Genomic DNA, 19,925 nt, shown 5'->3' with positions numbered 1-19,925 from the left:
GTCGTGGTTAAGTGTGGGCTCTGGGGTCCAACCCGGTTTGGATCCCGGCTCATCAGGTTTCTGTGCCCGCGTCCGTGTCTCAGTTTCCGCATCTGAAAACCTGGCCAACGGGTGCCCGCTTCAGAGGGTGGCCGACGGTTAATGGCGCGAACGCACGTGGAGAGCACACGTTGTTGGCTGCTGTTTTCCCTGCTTCTGTCTGCGCTGGCATCCAGTGACACTCTCAGGGTCGCAGTGGCCCCTGACGCTCGACAGCTGTGTCACAAAGATTAAGGCTCAGGAGACACAGAGTGACCGGGGACATAGGCCAGTCGGGGAGGTGGCAGCGTGCGGATGACCACGGCCACGAGACGAGTTCTGAGAGGCGCAGACATGGAGGAGGGGTCGTGGCCGTTCCACAAGTCAGGTAGGTCTGAGGAGAGGTGACAGGCAGGTTTGGGACACAGAGCAGAGGAGCAGAGTGGGGGTGGCCGGTGAAGGAGAGGACTCGGCTGCCCACCGCCTGGCTGAAGCGAGGAGGGGCGGGGGAGCGGGCCCACGGAGGAGCCGGGAGGGGAGAGCAGACGGTGTGGACAGTCGGGCGATGAGAATCCTGGAGAAATGCCCAGCAGACTGGAGTCTCAACCAGCAGCCTGAAGTCGAAGATCTCACCGGGAGGTTTGCAGCCATGGGAACAGACCTTTGACATTTTTGAAATTTGCTTATGGTGAAACATTGGCTCAAAAGGGCCTCAAACATACCTTTTCAGTTTAAAGAATACTAGCTAGACACCCTTGTATCCAGCACCCAGCTGCCCCTTGCGGGGCAGTGCGCTGTGCGCGGGAGGTGCCCACGTGGGGCTGTGGTGCATTTCAGCTGCATGGTCACGAGGCTCAGTTCTGCCACGGTCACCAGGGGAGGGGACACGGGAGCCATGACGCAGCAGAACCTTTGTTCCAGCCCTAACCTGCAAGCTCACCGTCTGGGGGGCTGCACCGACCCTGCCCCGATACAGTCGCGGATCTAGGGTCCACACTGTTCTTGCAGCTGGCCGTGGTGGCCAGCCCGCGTGGCGGGAGTTACCTGATGAGTGCCGCCTTCATCCTCAGAAAAGCGCTTCATCAGGGGGCTGGGGTCCAAGCTTTGTAATTGATCGGCGCCTTAGGCACTTGGCAGTGGCCGGACTCCACGGAGCCTTGTAAGAGGACAGTTCCCTTTTCAGGGAGGCCAGCCTGCGAGTGATAAACCCGAACAGATAAACCCTCTCGTTCACTGTGGGACTCGGTCATAGGTTCACACCCACAGTGCGTTGCTGCGGCCTCCTGTTGACGCCTGACACGTGTTGTTTCCAATTTGCCTATCACAAACAATGTTTCTGTGAACATTCTGTCGCAAGGGTCTTTCCTAGGCTATTAGTGAACCTAGGAGGGGACGGGTATAGATGGCACCATAGGTAACGACGAGCCCTTTAGCCACACAGCATTATCAGTCTGCACTCTCATTAACCATGTGGAGGAGTGTTCGAGCCTTCATACCCTTCACCACCCCTTCGTGTTTTCTGATTTTTAAATTTTGCTAGTCTCGTGGGTGTGTGATAGTACCTTGAAGTTTAATTTTCACATCCGTGATTACTGATGGGGTGGAGCCTCTTTTCATCCACGTCCAGGCCCCCCCCCCCCCCCACACATTCTGTGTTTGATCATTTTGTCAAGGTGTTAACTATCTTCCCAGTGTGTGCCTTATCTTTTCACTCTATAGTATCTCATGAGTTTGGAAGTTATGAGAATTCTTTGAGACTGGCTGAAACCACATTCTGCGGCCCCCCCACCCCCCGACAGGATTTGCATTTATTTGCTCTTGCCTGAAGCCCGGGGATCACTTCAAATTAAATTTAGCCATTGAGCTTTTTTTCAACTGAAACTTTGAGCATTCCCTAGACCCCTACCCTCGTCTAAGAACTTGGCCTGCACACCCTAGAGAAGACGGAATTGTCACTCTCAGGGGAGTGCTTTTTGTTGTTTGTGTCTGTCTATCCAGCACGGAGTTGAAAATAGGCAAGGCCCCTTGCTGCCCCCGTCTGTGCAAGGGGTTCATTTCTCCTTCAGTCTTGCATTGAGGATGAAGCCCTCTCCAGTCCCAGCTTCCATAGGAGGCCCAGCTCGAGATGTCCCACATTTGGCAGGCTCTGGGCTTGACCTCTGCTCCCCTGGACTTGTTAAAACAGAACATCAAGGTCTCCAGGGTTCTGCAGAAACCCCAGAATAGAAGTTGGTTTTACTTCTCAGAGTTTTTGCTTTTATTTTTGGCCTATGTGCATGTTTTCCCCCGTCTCCTGTTTGCGATGATGTAAACAGGTTTTTAACAGATGTGCATATCATCTGACAGTTTAGTGGTTTCCTTCCGAAGGTTGATCGGGCATCTAGTCTTCCTGCTGCTGGGACAGAAGTGGCACTTTTCTAGGAAAAGCTCTTACAGAAATGCCTGGGCACGCGGCCACTCTTCAGGGAGTCAGAGGTTGCTGAAGTCGAGGCGACAGGCTGAGAGGTGTCGTGCCCCTTTAAGGTAGAGCACGTGGCTTTGCTCTCTGCCAACGTGGAAGCATGAGGGAGCCCGGGGATCATCACCCAGCTCCAGCCCTAGCCCTTACCCCCTCCCTAAAAGGGCAGGAAGAGAGAACCTGAGAGGCCCCTGAGCCGCTCTGCTTCCTGCCACAGGTCAGCACAAGTGGTTTGTTATCAACCCCATCAGGTCTGACCCAACTGTTGTCAAGGCTCGAGTTCCTGCTCCGGCTCAGAGGTGGTTTAGGGGAGGAAAGAAGTTCTACGTTGGGCAGAATTTGGACGGGGTTTTGAGATCTGCGAAAGCCAAAGCCGAGATTGCCCCTCTCTGGGGAAAGCAAGGGAACCTCGTGCCGCAGCGACCCTCACTGCTCACGTACGTCCGCTCCTGTCAACGGAGCCCTTGGACACGGGAGTGTTGACAAACTCCGCGGACAAGTACCGATTGCCAAAGTTGTCAAAATCCCCACACCTGCATACACTTGACAGTGGGTGAGAAACACCTCAAGCGCCACGTTGGGACATCCAGAGAGCAAATGGATCCTTTCGTGATTACATAGGGTAATGAGGTTCTGGCCACATTCGAAGATACAAATAGGAGGGAAAAACGACAGCTGCATAATCCTCTCGAACAGCAAGACAGAAGAACTGCACCGAGGAAGGGAGCAGGGGCAGACTTGGTGGGAAAGAAGATGGAGACCCTGCCTGCCCCCTGACTTGGGGAAGCTCTCTGCAGACAGGGAGAGAAGTTCAGGAGGGCAGAGACACAAAGAGAAAGTTCATAAGACCCCAAGGCTATAAAGATGCTTGTCCTCTAATCAAAGAGGTACATTTTATTAAAAAAATTTAATATGTATCAGAGAGAGAGAAGGGGCAGAAGAGGAAGAGAATCTCAAGCAGGCTCCACACCTAGTATGGACTCGATCTCATGCCCAGGAGATCATGACCTGAGCTGAAATCGAGAGTGGGACTCTTAACCGACTGAGCCACCCGGGCGCCCCCAAAGAGTTACATTTTAGGCCAGCAACGCTATCTGCCTTAGGCAGCGCGGGTGGCAAAGCTTTAGAACGATACTGATCTGGGGTAGCAAGGTGGAGTGGGGTGCGGGTGGGGGGGCAGGCTACTGGCACCCCGTGTGTTCCCCCAGAGCCTGACAGAAGGCGCACAGCTTTTGATCCAGCGGTTCTGAGAACTTCTGAGAGAACTGTATACAAAGAATCACATGCTTAGATAACAAGGGTTCGCATTCATAGATTTGAATTCTACCCAAAGGAGATCAAATGTATCAGTTTAATGGCGATATGGAAGAGGCGGCAGCTATTAAAATAGGGAATAATTCAAGAGGTCTACCTTTGTGGTAAGAAAACACACACGACACCCTTAAAGTTACATAATGTGATTCCATGTGGGATCTACAGAATCGTGGTTAAGCACAGCATCGATGCAATTCATAGAACCACCCTTCTGTGCCATTTGAAATGCCTATGTGAGCCTGGATGATGAAGGCCGTGGTAAGAAAGAAGAGTCGGTCCTGGATGGAAGAACCAGAACCTTGACCCCTTCAGACCAAGTCAGTCTGGCTCCTTCACCCAACACCAAAGCTACGAATCCTCATAATTTCACCCTGGCCCCGAGTATAGGCCAGGAGGTCGGACAGCACTGGCCATCCCTGGTCACAGCGGGAAGGCAGCCCCAGACAAGGGAAGTTCCTTGGCTAACTCCCACGGCAAGTGTCTAGAACACTCGGGTCCGAAGATCCATGCTGCCACCCCCAGCGAGCCTTTTCCCCAGCCCCTCCTCCTCTGGGCTATAAACTGGTCTTCAGAGTTTAAGCAAAGCGTGAAGCTTGGGGCAGAGAAGAACAATTCTAGTAGTTTATGGCATTCAGTAAATGTTGTCATGTGCTCCTTGAGGGATTCTTCTGTTAATTTACCTAACACCCCTGTGGGGATGGGGATCACCCCCATTTTCCAGAGGCGGAAACAGGCTCCCAAAAGTTCAGTAACTCAGTATTACAGCTAGTAAGAGACAGAACTGGGGTTGTAACAAAGCAGCTTGATTTTGGAGCCCCTCTATTTGACCAGTATCCCCAGACCGAGAAGGTGGAGTGGGCCAGAAAGGAGGAGCCCCTGCCTAGTGTCAAGGCCCTCGGCCTCACTTGTGTGGTTCCCTGTCACAGCTCATGCCCCACCAAGGCCTTTAGAAAAAAGATCGAAAGTCAAGTTTGGACCCACCTATCAGATTATTCTCTCCTGTCACCAGAGGCTGATCCCTACCCCACCCCCCAATCCCTCCCAACTGCTACCCCTTCCCAGCCTAGATCTACAGGTCAGTCTGGAAAGTTCTTTGTGGCCAAGTCAGAGATGAAGGCCTAGGTCCTACAGGGGCACATGAAAGTCAGCCACACAACCAGCGCTGGTACTGAGCTGGGGGGGGGGGGGGCAGGCTCGCTGTGGCAGCCAGCATCAGGGCCAAGAGGCTGCTGTATCAGCCCGGGAGTGGACTAGTCTGGCGGGGGGGGGGGGGGGGGAGGGGGGCGGGGGGGGGGCGTGTGCTGAAGGAGGGGAGAGGGAGGCTGGCGGGCCCCAGCATCCTTTAGCGGGAAGCTGAGGCTCAGAGCAAGACTGAAGAGTTCCTTCAAGGCCCCAGGAGCTCTGGGTGCCCCTTCCCCACGGGGAGCTGAGCAGCATGCTGTGAGAAAGTCAGAACTCCCACATCTGGGCGACGGGGTCAGGCCTTCACAGGCCATTTCACCCTCGGGGCTCCCCATTCCTACCTACTGGGGCTCGGACTCTGCTGTGATTGTACCCTCCTCTACCCTCGCTTATCTGGTTCTCTCTGGAATGCCGTCTCTCCTTGCTGAAAGGCAAAGTCTCCCGAATCAGCCTTGGGAGACGCCGGACTCTGCCCAGGGTGCGGCCCGTATTAAGTATTTGTCGAAGAGGTCACGGTTCTGACACGACAGACCTGACACGAAGGAACACGCTTCTGAGACCAAATCTTTCTAGTCGCCACAAATAGCTTTCCACACCCGCTGGGCAGGCTGGACACGGTGCTTTATTGAGCCCAGTCGCCCTCTGTCGCCCTCCTGGAGCTTCTGGGCTTGGCTTGGCTCAGGCCCACGAAAACCCCAACCCCAAGGACCAGGGCCACAGCCACCAGCAGAAGGACCACCCAGAGGAGAGGCCTCTGGTTAGCGTTCCTGGGGGAACCTGCGGGAGAGAAGGGGTTTGAAGGCTTGCAGGGCTGAGCGAGGTGCCTCCAACCGTCTCCACCCACCAGACCTTTGTGAGGACGCCCGGCAGAGCTGAGCCTGCCCTCCCCCCAGGTCAGGTGGACTGTCTTTGCTCAGTTCCCTGCCCCCAGTGCTGTCACACCCTTTCCCGCCTGCACTGTGGCCGAGCGTCCCCCGGCAGCAACACGCCTGCCGGTACCTGTGGGCCCCAGCGGAGGCTCCTGCCCGGAGGAATCCTCAAAGTCCACTGGCCCTGGAGAGCTCACGAGGTTCTGCGGCCTGGTGGCCTCGCCGTGTGGAGTGTAGGATCGTCGCTGTCCTGGGCGGGGGAGGGGTGGCATCGTTGGCCGGTCTCTGGCCCAGAAGCCAGGAACAGGCCTGCGGACGGAAGACCCCTCTGCCCCGCCCCAGACTCACTAGCGGGCCTAGAGCTGCATGTGGTCGAGCATGTCTCCAGCCCCGAGGGGGAGCAGGCAGAGGAGTGGCAGAAGAAGTAAACCTGGTGGGAAGAGAATACGGTCAAGAGCATGGGGCCGGCTTGGAGCCACGGGCAGACCTAGGAAGCACCCAGAATCCAGGACCTAGGCGGAGTCCACACTGCTGCCAGCTGTCCGGCCGCCAGGCGGGCTGAGGTCTGGCTGTGTAGACCAAGACCAAAACCACGGCCTCGCCTGCTGAGGGTCAGCGCCAGAACCGTTGTTTCCTAATTTGGAATCTGTGCCTCCCCTCCTTCCCGGTGGCCCAAGTCTGCAGCCGGGTTCCTTGCGGGCAGGCAGCTCGGCCTGGGAGTTGGCCCCAGCCCTCAGCTTCTCCAGTGTGGCCCCGACTGCAGAGTCCCCCGGCAGTGCTGGCCTCCGAGGAGGTGGGGCTCCGCCAGGCAGCCGGGGGACGGGCTATCGCCGCTTCCAGAAACAAAGCCAGGGGCAGCTCCCAGGAGGAGAAGAAGCCGGAGGAGCGGAGCGGAACTGAGCCAGCCCCTGGAGGCCCAGCCAGCAGATGTGCCTTCATCCAGCAGGCGAGAGGCTCTTGGCTCCCAAGAGGCAGGAGGTAAAGAGGAGAATGAAGCCACCCTCACAGTGCTAACCGGCGACATCTGTCTGCACCTGGGCTAATAACGTGCGGCTGCTTCGAGATCCAGAGTTGGCTGTATGTAGTCTTGTGAGAGCATCTTTCAGTAGAACAAGTTCCATGGAAGCCTAGGGCCTACGGGGTCACTTGTGCATTCTGCAGAAAACCTAAATATGCCCTAAGTGGACCCATTTACCTCCCGGAGAAGTTGAGAGATTATAAACATTCCAAGCAGAATTGAAACGCACGCTTTCTAGAGTCAGAAGCAAAGTCACTCTAGAACACCGTGAACAGGGTGCAGATTTAGGGTTGGTGGCATCCATACTCTGGGTTTCCCTTCCTCCCTCTTGAGTGGTCTGGAGGTGGCCAGGACCTGGCTCACCACCCTCCACGAAGCCCCGTCTGGGGACCTCCGGGGACCCATAGCTTGCAGGGTGCTGGAGGACTTCGGGGACCAGCTTATCCCATGGAACATTCGGGGAGCAGGAATTCCGAGGCACTTCTCACCTGTCCCCTGAGGGCCCTCTGGGAGCCAGGGTCCAGGAGGGCAAAGGTGGTGACGGTGAAGCGCTGGTGGTGTGATGGGAAGGACAGCCCTGCCCCGTCTGAGGCTACCATTCGGGTCCTGTAGCTGTCACCGTCGAAAGGACACCTGAGAAGGAAAGAGGCCAAGGAAGCTGCAGAGGGACCAGGGAGGGGGATGGAGGGAGCCCCCAGGGCAGCCCCAGCCCCCACTGCCGCTCACCCCTCTGACAGGATGGGCCACTGAGGCTGCTGGAAGGGGCTGGCACTGGGAGTGGCCCAGCACCGGTGCAGCAGCAGGACCAGACCGGGGTCTGTCCTGTCCAGGAGCCGGACCTCCACGGACACAGGCTCACGGAGCAGCCTCACGATGGGGTAGTCCCCCTCCTCGTAGAAGGAGCGGAAAGTCTCATCTGCAGGGCGAGGGACTCGTGAGCCTTGGAGGGCTGTGCGTGGGGACGCGGGGCAGGAAGAGGAGGGCTCCGGGGACTGTACCCGTGGCTATCCGCAGCTGGAACCGCAGGGGGCCGGACTGGATCACGGGGGCCGGCCAGGGGGGTGGGAAGATAGATGCCCGGAGCGGCAGGAAGTCACTGGCGTTGACGGTACAGCGCACGTGAAGCCTGAAGTCCAAGTGCAACAGCACGGGGTGGAGAGAAGACCCAGAGTCAGCATGGCCTGCTCACTTAGTAAACCAGCCGCCAGCTACGTGGATGCAACAACCAGGGCGCGCGGCCCAGCAGGGTGGCCGGACCCCACCGAGCAAGCCGCTAGGGGGCCCTGTGCCCCCTGCCCCACTCACCTGCCCAGGACAGCACAAGCTGGTCACAGATAGCGCCCCAGTGTCACCACTGTGCTTGCAGTGGTAGATGGTGGGCCCTGGGGTCTCTCTCTGGCCTACGTGACACCACACGCTCCCAGTGGGGAGCCCACGTCCGGCCCCCTGGTGTTCTGCTAGGGAAGTGGACCCCACCCTACCCCACCCACCTTCACCTCCAGCTCCTAGGCGCTCTCCCTTTACTTCTGAGAGCGAGGCCCGCGTTCGAGCTGCAGACCCTGTCTGACCACCTGCCTATTCCCACCGGCTACAGCTGTTCCCCCTCACGGCCCCCTTCCTCTGGGAATCCCTGGAGCCCTGCTGGGTTCCGACTAGCTCCCACCACTTGTGAACCCAAGGGTCTACAGCACAGCCGATCTATCCCCACCCCCAACTACCCCCTGGCCTGTAGAGGCACTTAGAATTTTAAAGCAAAAGACACTTGGACCCTCACACCAGCACCCTTCCCTGGCCCTCAGGGCTGGTGGGGTGGAGAGAAAGACACCTGGGCTTCCGCTCTGTGCCAAGCACAGGATTTTATGCACAGATGTATTGGCCCCATAAGTTCAAGGGCAGGTGTGACAAGCCCAGCTCCCTCGGGGTGCCCACCCTGGCCTCCCGGGCTCATTCTGCCACCAGAGCCTGCAGGTCGCAGGGGCCCATTTCAACAAGAGGTAACCCTCTGCTCCTCCCTCCACCCCAGCACACCCTCCAAGAATCCCCCCCCCCCCCCCAGGTATCTTCTGTCTCCTCTGTGGCTTTGTGACCTCGGAAATGGGGAGGTAGCAACAGCCACACTCACGGCCTCCACTTTTTCTAGGGGCCTCGATGAGGATGCCTGCAGCTTAGCTTCTGAGCTTAGTTCTTGGAGGAAAAAAGGCAAGTGCTGCTGAGGACCCTGGGGCTGGTGGGGGAGGCTGGGATGAGCCCAGGGGCTCTCCGGAGATCACACAGCAGGGAACCGCATGGACAGGAGCCCAGGTGGCTCCGCAGCCCGTCCTAAGCTCACCCGTGCTCCCCTCCCACCCAAGCCCACAGCCCAGCCTGTGCAAGAAAGGTTGCCCTCACCGGAAGGCGCCATCCCGTGTGATGGAGCCCTGTGGCCCCATTCGGATGTCGATGTCTGACACCAGCTGGTTCTCATAGAGGAGCTGGTTGCCCACCACCTGTGGGAGAGGAAGGACAGCTGGGTGAGGCCCTCCCAGGGGGGTGGTCCTGGGCACCAGGCCATGGCCCCACTCCTACCTGGACGGTGGTCCCACAGTGGGTCAGAGGGAATTGGAAGACCACGAAGGACCCCGTGTCCTGAGTCGGGGAGCAGCTGGTGGGGGCATAGGCCACATGGATGTTGGCCAGCGTGATCCCATGTGCCAAGGCTGTTTCTTGGGACACCACCAGGACGAAATGGCCATTTCTGAAGCACTGGACAGTTGCTAGGACGAAGGCAGATCAAAGAGGCCGACCAGGACCTCAGAGTTAGTGTCTGTGCGGCAGACATGGGGGGGTGGACTGGGAGACGGTACTTAGGTGTTGCCCTGGGAGTCGGGAGACCTGGCTTCTCTTACTCTCTGTGCCTGTGTTAGCTTGAGCAAACCCTTTACAGACCCAGATTTTCTCGTGCATGGAAATAAACTACGAAAGTAGGGGCACTGTTGAGTTTGTCATCTAAACTGGGATGCCCTAGGGGTGTCTGGCTCAGCTGGACGAACATGGGACTCTAAGAGTCAGGAGTTCAAGGCCCACATTGGGTTGTGGCGATTACTTAAATAAACTTAAAAAAGTAAACTGGAATGTTCTAGATCTAAAAGGTAGGGGTACGTGCAAAGACAGATCTATTAGGGGGGCGCCTGGGTGGCTCAGTCGGTTAAGTGTCTGACTTCGGCTCAGGTCGTGATCTCATGGTTCGTGGGTTTGAGCCCCGCGTCGGGCTCTGTGCTGACAGCTCGGAGCGTGGAGCCTGCTTCGGATTCTGTGTCTCCCTCTCGCTCTGCCCCTCCCCTGCTTGCGCTGTCTCTCAAAAATAAATAAATGTTACAAAAAAAAAAAAAAAAAAAAAGCTAGAACTGCTACTAGTTCCTTGGGACAACGGTTATCAGGCAAGCTGGGACCTGTGGTCCCCTCATCTAAAGGTACCGTCTGTGGCCCATTCTCCATTCGGGGGCTCGGGCTCTCCTAGGGACGAGGTGTGAAGCAGTTGCAGTGTTGGGGGAGGGGCAGGGGAGGAAGCCCTCCCGTCCTCATGGCTTCCGGTTTCAGGTGTAGAAAGGCCTACCTGTGTTGCCATAGTAACAGGGAACCGCTCTGCTATTGTCATAGCAGCAGCCAGCCTTCTGACAGGCTTCCTTCGAACCTCTTCTCACCACACAGGGGATGTGCCCAGAGGGCACCTGGCACTGCTCCCAGGTCAGAGGTGCCCCTGGGGAGGGGACAGAGCGGTGAGGACACAAGAAAGGGCCACACTGGGCAGGAGACTTCCAAGGGAAAGAGGCAGCTGGCTTCCTGGGCCCAGTCAAGGGCGATCAGGCAGTTCGCTGCTCCAGAAGGCCCAGACACAGTACGCGTATGGAGAAGTCCTACGTACCTGGGTGAAGGGGCTCGTCAACCCCCCAGTGTTCTAAGATGTCCCACTGGGGCAGAGTCAGGGTGGGACGGGTGGCTCCAGGTCTAAGGGGCAGCAGGGCAGGGGTGGGACGGGTGAAGCTGTGCTCCTGGGTGGGGCGGAGGGGCCGGGTATGAGGGGTAGGCAGGGAGAAGCCTGTGCGTGAGGCCAGGTGGGACTCCGGAGTCCAGGTGTGGCCAGGTTTAGGACAGATCAGGGTGACCTCTCCTGCCGCGTCAACTCGACCGTCGCGCAGCACGGCTTCTACGAACACCCTCAGGTGGAAGCGCCCATCCTGCAGGTGAGAAGGTGACCAGAGAGCAGCTAGGTGAGGCCACCGGGCCTCCCAGGCAGAGGAGGGCGTCAGGCAGGGAGCTGGATTTGTGGGCCAGCCCCGGTCACCAGCCCACAGGCGGGCGTGACCAGCACAGCGATCCCGAGCTCCCTCTCGGGCTTGTGTGAGGTCAAGCTGGCTCCCAGCCGTGGGGCCTGCCCCGAGCTCAGCAGCGATCCCTACCTTCTCCAGCACGTGGCAACCTCTGTAGTCAGCAGAGAAGACGGCGGGTCCCAGGGGCCTGACGGTGACCCAGTGGTAGCAGACAGAGCAGTTGTGGACCTCGAATTGGTTCCCAAATTCATCTGAGGCAGGGGAGACAGGGATGGAAGTTTGGGAGGGCCAGCGGTGCTGAAGGGTGAAGCCAGGGGCTGCTGGTGACCACTGAGAAAACCCCACTCGGGAGCGGGAGACCCCAGCTTCAGCCTTAGCTTGGCGACTCGCTGCCGGTGTGTTCTTGGCCAGGCCCCTCCCCTCTGGTCTCAGTTTGCCCATCTGTAAGGGAATAGCTTCAGCTGGTCTTAGGATCCTTCCCGCTGTGGTTCCCCGTTAACAGTACTGGACGGCAAGCAGGAATGAAAACTCGGAGGAGAAAAGGTTAGTACAGTCCCAGGCAGCAGGCTGGGTATTTATTTGAAAAAGTTTTTTTTAATGTTTCTTTATTCTTGAGAGAAATAGAATGTGAGTGGGGGCACAGAGAGAGAGAGAGAGAGAGAGAGAGAGAGAGACAGAATCGGAAGCAGGCTCCAGGCTCTGAGCTGTCAGCACAGAGCCCGATGCCGGGCTTGAACCCACGAACCGTGAGATCATGACCTGAGCCGAAGTCAGTCGCTTTACCGACTGAGCCACCCGGGTGCCCCTGGGCTGGGGATTTTAGACCTGTTCTTGTAAAGTCAGGGATCCCCGTTCTGTGGCCGAGGCGCTCAGTGTGAGTCTTCTCAGCTGCGCACAATGAGGGGCAGAAGGATTTGGAACTGGGATCTTGTGACCCGTCTGCCAGGTTCACTGGCCGTTGCAGTCATGGGGGGGAACACCTGCTGGGTGTCCACCCACCTTGCCCGCCCAGAGCACCAGGGCACCCCTCGGGGGCGGGTATGACCCCTGAACTCCTGTTCAGGGCACATGGCGAGGCTGGGGTCACCGTTCCCGTCTTACAGTTAAGGAAACAGGGGTTCAGAGAGGTCAGGTCACTTGTTCAAGAACACAAAGTTGAGAAGCTGCAGATTCAAATCCCCCTCCAAACCCACTCCCGTTTTCTCCGTACCAGGCCACAACCACCGGGGCCCTGCCCCTCAGAGGGGCCTGTGGGCCAGCAGCCTGGGCATCAGCTGACCGTGGTCACCGACGCAGAGCCTGGGCCCTAGTGAAACCAACACCTGCCTCTCAGCAAGATGGTCGTGAACACTCGCCGTGGGAAACGAGGCCCTGGGTGACCAGGGAAACTGAGGCTGGCAACTCACCTTCCTCCCTCCTCCTCCCCCTCCCCAGTGTGGTGACAGAGTGGGGGGCCGAGGGGCCTCTCCTCGTCCTGCTGCACGGGAGGTGGGGACCCGCGTTCGGCCACGCTCACCTACGACCTTGAAGCGGATGGTCTGGCCCGGCCGGGGGAACACCAGCAGCTGCATGCCCTTGATCCCACAGTCAGAGCTGTGCCGCAGGCCCCGGAGACCAGGCTCAGGGTGCGGCCGCTGCCCCAGCCCCAGAGCGGCCACCAGCAGCAGCAGCAATGCCATACAGCCATCCCAGACCATGGCCGAGGCTCTTGTCATCAAATACACCACGGCCACCATAACGATCCCCACTCACTCATGGCCTGGTGACGCCCAGGCCTTATATGGGGGAGGTGGTGACTGGAAACTTCTAGGGGCAAAGGGGGCCCACCTGGAGGAGCCTGGCCACCAGGGGCTCTGGTGAAATTCCCTCCCTGAAGGTCAAAGAAGGCACCCTCCCAGGCCTGGGCCCTGAAGGTGCTCTGAAAATTGCCCCTCACCCTGACTTCCTGCCTTCCAGCTGGGGGTTGATGCTGGCTCCGCTGAGTGATCCTGGCTGGGAGGTGGGGAGGAGGGAATCTTCTGGTACGGTTGAGGCTGCAGGCAGGTGGAGGGGGTGGTTCCAAGTCCCTCATCATCCCTTCCCTGCCCAGTCTGGCTCTCCAGGGCCTCCTGTCTGCACTGGGACCTCCGGGCCACCGAGAGCTGCGGGGGCCGTGGGGGCGGGCAGCAGGCTGGGTTAATTTACTAACCGGGCCCTCGGACGGCTGTGCAGGCCCCAGAGGCCGAGACACTGCTCCTGCCCTAAGAGTGTGCAGATGGATGGTGGGCAGACAGGTTGGTTAAACAGTCTAGTGTTCCCTCACGGGGCTGTCCTGAGGGTCAGGACATCAATGGGACCGTGGCTGTTACTAATGAAAAATAACAAGGGCAGACAATAAATATAACGGGGCCTCCTGGACGGGATCCTGGCGCAGAACAAGGACTTTAGGTAGAGGCCAAGGAAATGGACTTGGGTTCGTAACAGTGGATCGACAGTGGTTCATCAACCAATAAACGTACTGCCCCAATGTGAGATGGTAACTGTACGGGGCCCTGGGTGCGGGGAACCTGGGACCTCTGTGCTAAATCCTGGGCAGTTCAGAGAAGTAAAGTCTATTAACCACAAGCAGACTGGCTCACAGGTGGCAGGGCTCCCCACGTGCCAGGCTGTCCCAAAGCCTCATTACCGCCGTCCTCATGTCAGGGGAGCGCCTCGGCCCGGCCCCACCAGCCTTAGCCAATGCCGCTGAGCGTGGGCCACGGCAGCTGGCGCGTGGTGGCTCGGTCCTTAAGAGTCAGGCTCCAACCCAGCCCCTGCTTCTTTCTAGCCGGGCCACGTCACTTTTCTCTGCTTCCTTTTCCGGCTTGTGAATTGGGGATGATAATCCAACCTCGCAGTGCGGACAGAAAGACGGACGGCGACGAAGAACGGGCGGGACAAGTTCTCTGTGGTCACGACTTAGCGCTTGGCGGTGACGAGGTCTGCCGTGACGAGAGTTTCCGTGGGGGAAGCTCGGTGGGTCACCCAGGGTACAGAGCGGGTTAAGGGATGGGCCAGGCCGGGGTAGGGGTGGTCAGAAGTGTGGGGGGCACAGGGGGTGGTGGTGGGGGTACTGTGTCGAGGCAGAGGGAATTGGGGGAGATGAAGGCATAGGGCTGCAAACGTGGACTTCAGGCTGGTCTGGGCCCCTGGAGGGGGCGGGGCTGGTGAGGTGGGTTTTTCCTGAAGGACAAGGGAAGGCTTTAAAGTTAGTTTGAAAGCATTTCAGACTTACTGAAAAGAATCTCCCTATACCCTTCACGTAGATTCCTTGAATGTTAGCTGTTGTTAAAAACAAGACAAAAGGGGGTGCCTGGGTGGCTCAGTCAGTTAAGCATCTGACTTCGGTATAGGGCATGATCTCATGGTTTGTGAGTTCGAGTCCCACATCAGGTGAGCTCAAGCCCCGCTTCCGGTGAACACGAGCCCTCGCTCCCTTCTGCCTAGAAAAGTCTTTTTGGAATGCTCCTCAGGGCGCCTTCCTGTTAGACTGGATGTTGCCGGATTCATGAATGAATGGTCGCAGAAAGCCAAGGGGACGTTTAAAACGTACTCAGTTGCACTTTATTTTTCAACGCTGTGTCTCTTCACGTTTGTTTTAGCTCTTCCTCTTAGCTCTTTCTGTTATGTACACAGACACCCACATCCACACTTTCTCCCTTCTCATCTGAGAGCTGGTTGCAGATGGTCCTCCTTTACCCCCAAACACTGCAGACAGTACTTCCTAAAACACAAGGAAAATGATCCAAACCAGATCAACACTGGCATAACACCAGTGTCTCACGTACAAACCTTACTCAGCTCCCCAACTGTCCTAATCGTGACTTTTATAGCAAAGGGCAAAGTTTGTTTTTCCTCGACTGGGATCCAATACAAGACCAAGATGGTGCTTCTTTAGGCTTTTCCAACCTGGCACAGTCCGTGATTCTTTGTTCTTCATACCCTTGATGTTTTGAGGAGTACAGGCCAGTTTCTTTACAGAATGGCCCTCCCTCGGCTTTGTCTGGCGTTTCCTCCTGCTTAGATTCAGGCTCTGCATTTTTGGCGGTGTATTAGTTTGCTGGGTCTGCTGTAACAAAATACAGCCACGTAGGCGGCTTCAACAATAGAAATTTATTCTCTCACAGTTCTGGAGGTTGGAAGTCCAAGGCCAAGGTGTCGGCAGGTCTGGTTTCTCCTGCAGCCGCTCTCCTTGGCTTGCCGATGGCTGCCTCCTCGCCGTGTCCTCATGTGGTCTTCTCTTGGCTCTCTGTGGGTCCAGATTTCCTCCTCTTATAAGGACACCAGTCAGACTGGATTAGAGCCCACCCTCACAGGCTTATTTTAACTTAATCACCCCCTAAAGGCCCTGTCTCCAAATACAGCCACATTCCAAGGTGCTGGGGGGTTGGGCTTCCACATACGAATGGGGGGCGGGGGGAACAATTCAGCCCATAACGAGCAGGAATAGCCTAGAAGTGACATTGTGTCCTCAGGGCATTCTGTCAGGAGGCTCATCATACTGGTTTATCCTATCGCTGCTGATATAAATCCAAACACTTGGGTGGGATGCGGTCTGCCAGGTGCCTCTGCGGTCAAGTTACTGTTTCTCTTTGAACATAGGAGACACCTTGAGACTGGGTATGTGACCACCTTGCTCCTTAGCAAACAGTCACCCACGGGTGCGGTGGTTTCCTGGCTCCATCATTCCTTCCACGTGTATCTGCTTTTCTGCCACAACAGAGCGGTCTCCCTGCGAGGAGGAAACAGGGTTCAGGTGGTGGAGAAACCCCACCACCCCCCCCCAACCCCCGCCAGAGGAGCGGAGAACCTGGATTCTGTCCTGTGCTCACTGCTCAGGGCCAAAGGGACCTGCTCCCACCAGTAAAGTAGAAACGGGAATGATTACGGTAGGGATGGAATCTGATATACAGAAAGGTCCCTGCACACGAAGGCAATGTGTCTCCCGAGGCCCTGGAAAGGCAGGAAAAGAGCAAGGGAACTTCCTCACGGCCAAGGGCGGAAGGATGCCTTTGAGAAAAGTTGTGCCAAGCTGTCCTGGAGAGGGGGAGCCCTGAACCCTTGGTTAGGATTCCAATTCTTGCAAAGGCTCACGGGCACCACAGCTCATCAGCCTGGGAAGGATGTCAGCTCCTCTGCTCACCCATTGGAGACCGTGTTGCCTTGATTTCCTCATCTGTGTAATGGGGCCAATAACTACCTAACTCGTAGGCTGGCCGTGAAGGTGAAATGAAAAGACCCACGTGCAGCGTTGAGAGCAAAGCCTGCATCACTTGAACACAGTGGCAATAAAAGCCACCACTGTTCTTACTGCGGAGGGAAGAGGGTCAGATCAGAGTGACCAGACTTGGGATTTCGGCTTCCCACTTGGCCTCTTTCTAAACCTCAGTTTGCTCATCTCTTCTTACCATTCTATTTTCTTCTTACCGTTTTACATTTCATTTTTTAAAACGGGGCTTCACTTACTTAATCTGTAAAATGGAATTAAGAATAAGATCCACCTAGGGGCGCCTGGGTGGCCCAGCCGGCTAAGCGTCCGACTCTCGGTTTCGGCTCAGGTCATGGTCTCACGGTTTGTGAGATCGAGCCCCGCGTTGGGTTCTGCACTGACCACTCAGAGCCTGGAGCCGGCTTGGGATTCTTTCTCCTTCTCTCTCTGCCCCTTCCCTGCTTGTGCTCTCTTTCTCTCTCTCTCTCAAAATAAAGAAATAAACTTAAAAAAAAAAGAAAAAGATAAAGATCAACCTCGCTGGGGTGCCGTGAGCCAGACGGGCTCACTGAGTTCTCCGTCCTGTCTCTCCTGCTCATGAAAGCCAGGGACAGAAGGAGGGTGCCACGGGAGGACGGGGCCTCTCCCGACCGATACATGTGAAGTGCCGAGCGGGGTGCCTGACACGTAGCGGGTACCCCATAAATGTTAGCTAGTGCTATCGGTAGTGGGTTGGGTGGTGACCCCTCAAAAAATAGGTCTGCGGCGAAAGCCCTGGAAACGGGGAACGCAGCCACAGCAGGTAATAACAATACCGACTTTGACGGTCGCTGGAGCACAGGGCTTGACTTTTCTTTCACAGAGATCTTGTGGTTCACCGCTTACGGTGTGGCCTTCAGTTGCTTCCAGAATGAGGTTCTCAGCCAATATGTGAGTGGGAAAGGCAAATGCAATCTGTCTGGAGTCAGGAAGAGACTGAGATAAAAGCACACGGCACTGAAAATAACTAAATGGCAGCTGGTTTGTGCATCCCTGCCCCGTGGGGACCGTGAGCTGAGCAGTTGGCTCATTATTTCCTCTGATCCTTGAAGCAGGAGGGAGGGAGGTCACGGAAGGCCCTCGGCTAATACCAGACCCCAAGGACCCTGATTCTCCTTTCCAGTGGGTCAGCGATCTCTGTGGTCCCCCTGAACCAGCAGCCCGGGCATCTCTCGGGGCACCTGATGGAAATGCAACCTGCTGGACCGGACGCTCTGGGGTAAGGCCCAGCGTCCTGGGTTCAACAAGCCCTCTGGGAGATGTACACTCAGCTGCACATTACTGGTCTCTGCTATTTATTTCAGGCCCTCGCCAAAGGCCTGGGTCACCCTCCTCCGGACCCTGCTCTCCGTGAGGGCCCTTGGCACTCTTTCTTTTTTTAAATTTTTTCTTTAATGTTTATTTTTGAGAGAGACAGAGAGAGAAAGAGAGAGAGAGAGAGTGGGGGAGAGGCAGAGAGAGAATCTGAAGCAGGTTCCAGGCTCTGAGCCGTCAGCACAGAGCTGGACTCGGGGCTCGAACTTATGAATCGCAAGATCATGACCTGAGCTGAAGTTGGACGCTTAACTGACTGAGGCCCCCAGCCTGTGCTCTTGACACTTGGTCGCTGTAGGCTCCTGTCCTCTGCTTCCAGCCAGCAAGGCCCCGCCCCAGGCCCCCTCTGCTCCCGAGGCTTGCTTTCAGAGGGGCAGACACAGGCTGTTGGTTCCTGCAACCAGCCGGGAGGAGGCTCGTCACACCCCAGCATCGTACACGTAGAGACTGTGGGTGGCACACGGGCTCTGGGAATACGTTCCCAGAGGTCTGTCTCCACCGTGGGAGTGCAGCCGAGGGGCCCCACAGGGACAAACGTCACTGCCTCCTTCTTTAGAAAATGCCTTAGGGCCCTGTTCATCTGGAGTACTTTTTTGTTTGTTTTAGCAGCTTTTAAGTTGTCCTCAAGCAGGAGGGTTGGGAGATGAGCTGAGCCACTTGGAAACAAGGGTTGGGGGAAAGGTCTGAGGAATGAAGATTTCAGGTACGAAGCCCCTTAGCGGGGCTGCCCTGAGAGATTGTGCAAGATGTTCACTGCACAAGGGGGCAAGGGAGGGCAGAGATCCAGTGGGGAGGGAGGGGGGTGAAGGGGGGGATTCTTTTTTAGCCCCCAAAGCAATTTGTGCATCGACTTCTGCACTTTGGGGAAGGGGCTGGGCAGGAGTCCTTTGTAAAAATTCTACTGCCGTGAAGTTACTTGCCCAAGTCACACGCCAGGGAGTGGCAGTGCCGGATCCAAACACAGGCGGTTGGGCCCCAGAGTCCCTGAGCTTACCCACCACCCTCCACTGCATGACCTTAGAGGATGTTCATGGGTCAGCAGGGCAGGGGTGGGGTGGGTGCTCCTTTCCCCGAAGCAGAGTGGAGGCACCTGCCTACTTTCTTGGGAGGGCTGTAGGCACTTGCCTCCAAGACCAAGCCCCCTGTGACCTACAGGAAAGGATGCCTCCCAGCGCTCATATTTTGGATAATCAAGGCTCTTACCGATCTGCCACCTTGGGCTGCAGCGAGAAATATTATCCCCATCACACGGTCCTGGTATTTTATACATTCTTCACTCAGGATCGCAGGCTCTCAGCAAGTTCGTGAAGCTCCAGGCCCTGAAATTAAGCCTGTGTCTAAGTGGAAGATTCCTGTACACTCAATCCCGTGGGAGGGGGTGCCTTGCCCTGATACGGGGGACACTGGGGTTTTAAACATGTTTTACTGAGACCCTCTGACGTGCTGGGACGCTGGGTTTGAAGGAACGGTTCCTCACCCCAGGAAGCTTGGTCAGCAAGGACCTGGGGAGCAATTAAATGCAAATTTATAAAGCTCTGTCAGCTCACAGCCCACTTTAAATAAAAGCTGTATTGCCCTCGCCCTATAGCCTCTACCCATTTCCTCCCCGGAAGGGACAAGGACTGAGTTCTAAGAGCACCTCCCGTGTGCAGGGCGCTCTGTGAACGGAGGCACCTCGCTGCCAAGCCTTCGAGGTAGACGCTGTCGCTCTGCTCACGGATGGCCAAACCCGGTCTGGCAAGCGGAAGTGGCTCACCTCCCAGCTGCGGCTGCAGGGCTGGCCCGGCCCCGCTCTGCCCACTGCCGCGCCCTGCCTTCCTGAGGATTCTGGGGTGAGGAGAGGGCAGCCAGGACGGTGGACATGTGCCCAAGATGTCCTCTTCCTCATGCCTCTCTCCCACACAGCGGTCGCTCGAAAATGCAGCCCCTGATGCACACTCCCATTCCCCCACGGGCATGCGTACCGACCTGGGGCTTCTGCCAAATCTCCTGTGTAAAGGGAGGGGGTTGAGCACGGGCTGCTGGCAGTTACGTCCCTTTCCCATTGATGGAGATAAATGTTACTGGAATACCAGTGTGACAAGTCAGCCTCCGCTGTCCCCGCCTCCCCAGACCCCACCCCTAAACACACACACACACACACACACACACACACACGCACACATGCATGCACGCACGC

At 56.9% G+C, this 19,925-nt stretch overlaps 1 protein-coding gene across 3 annotated transcripts; it reads right to left on the bottom strand.

Annotated features, from left to right (window-relative positions):
• Nucleotides 1–3,339: 3,339 nt before the first annotated feature.
• ZP1 (zona pellucida glycoprotein 1) lies at nucleotides 3,340–19,827 on the bottom strand. Of its 3 annotated transcripts, none has more exons than XM_043581265.1 (13): nucleotides 19,715–19,827; nucleotides 18,950–19,065; nucleotides 11,296–11,417; nucleotides 10,761–11,073; nucleotides 10,452–10,595; nucleotides 9,425–9,612; nucleotides 9,248–9,345; nucleotides 7,858–7,985; nucleotides 7,586–7,775; nucleotides 7,348–7,492; nucleotides 6,190–6,271; nucleotides 5,972–6,091; nucleotides 3,340–5,749 (listed from the first exon to the last, which is right to left on the bottom strand). In XM_043581265.1, exons 2-13 carry the CDS (start codon nucleotides 19,014–19,016, stop codon nucleotides 5,595–5,597), a joined length of 1,752 nt encoding a protein of 583 aa, XP_043437200.1. In that variant the 5' UTR covers nucleotides 19,017–19,065; nucleotides 19,715–19,827; the 3' UTR covers nucleotides 3,340–5,594. The 3 variants fall into 3 exon arrangements, with proteins under 3 accessions (XP_043437200.1, XP_043437198.1, XP_043437201.1); XM_043581263.1 differs by having other exon boundaries at nucleotides 19,503–19,799; XM_043581266.1 differs by lacking the exon at nucleotides 19,715–19,827 and adding an exon at nucleotides 12,683–15,916 and having other exon boundaries at nucleotides 18,950–19,062.
• Nucleotides 19,828–19,925: the final 98 nt, after the last annotated feature.

The sequence above is a fragment of the Prionailurus bengalensis genome, chromosome D1 (assembly GCF_016509475.1).
Source record: "Prionailurus bengalensis isolate Pbe53 chromosome D1, Fcat_Pben_1.1_paternal_pri, whole genome shotgun sequence".
Taxonomy (NCBI): domain Eukaryota; kingdom Metazoa; phylum Chordata; class Mammalia; order Carnivora; family Felidae; genus Prionailurus; species Prionailurus bengalensis.
This window is presented reverse-complemented; position numbering and strand designations above follow the sequence as displayed.

Bases quoted from the DNA above. Each gene is read 5' to 3' on its own strand.
- ZP1 (XM_043581266.1), bottom strand. From the start codon at position 12,902: ATGGTGGCCGTGGTGTATTTGATGACAAGAGCCTCGGCCATGGTCTGG. The intron at 9,613-10,451 runs GTAGGCCTTTCT...CCTTCGTCCTAG, and splicing joins CTGTTACTATGGCAACACAG to CAACTGTCCAGTGCTTCAGA. The intron at 6,272-7,347 runs GTGAGAAGTGCC...TCTTCCCACCAG, and splicing joins AGAGGGCCCTCAGGGGACAG to GTTTACTTCTTCTGCCACTC.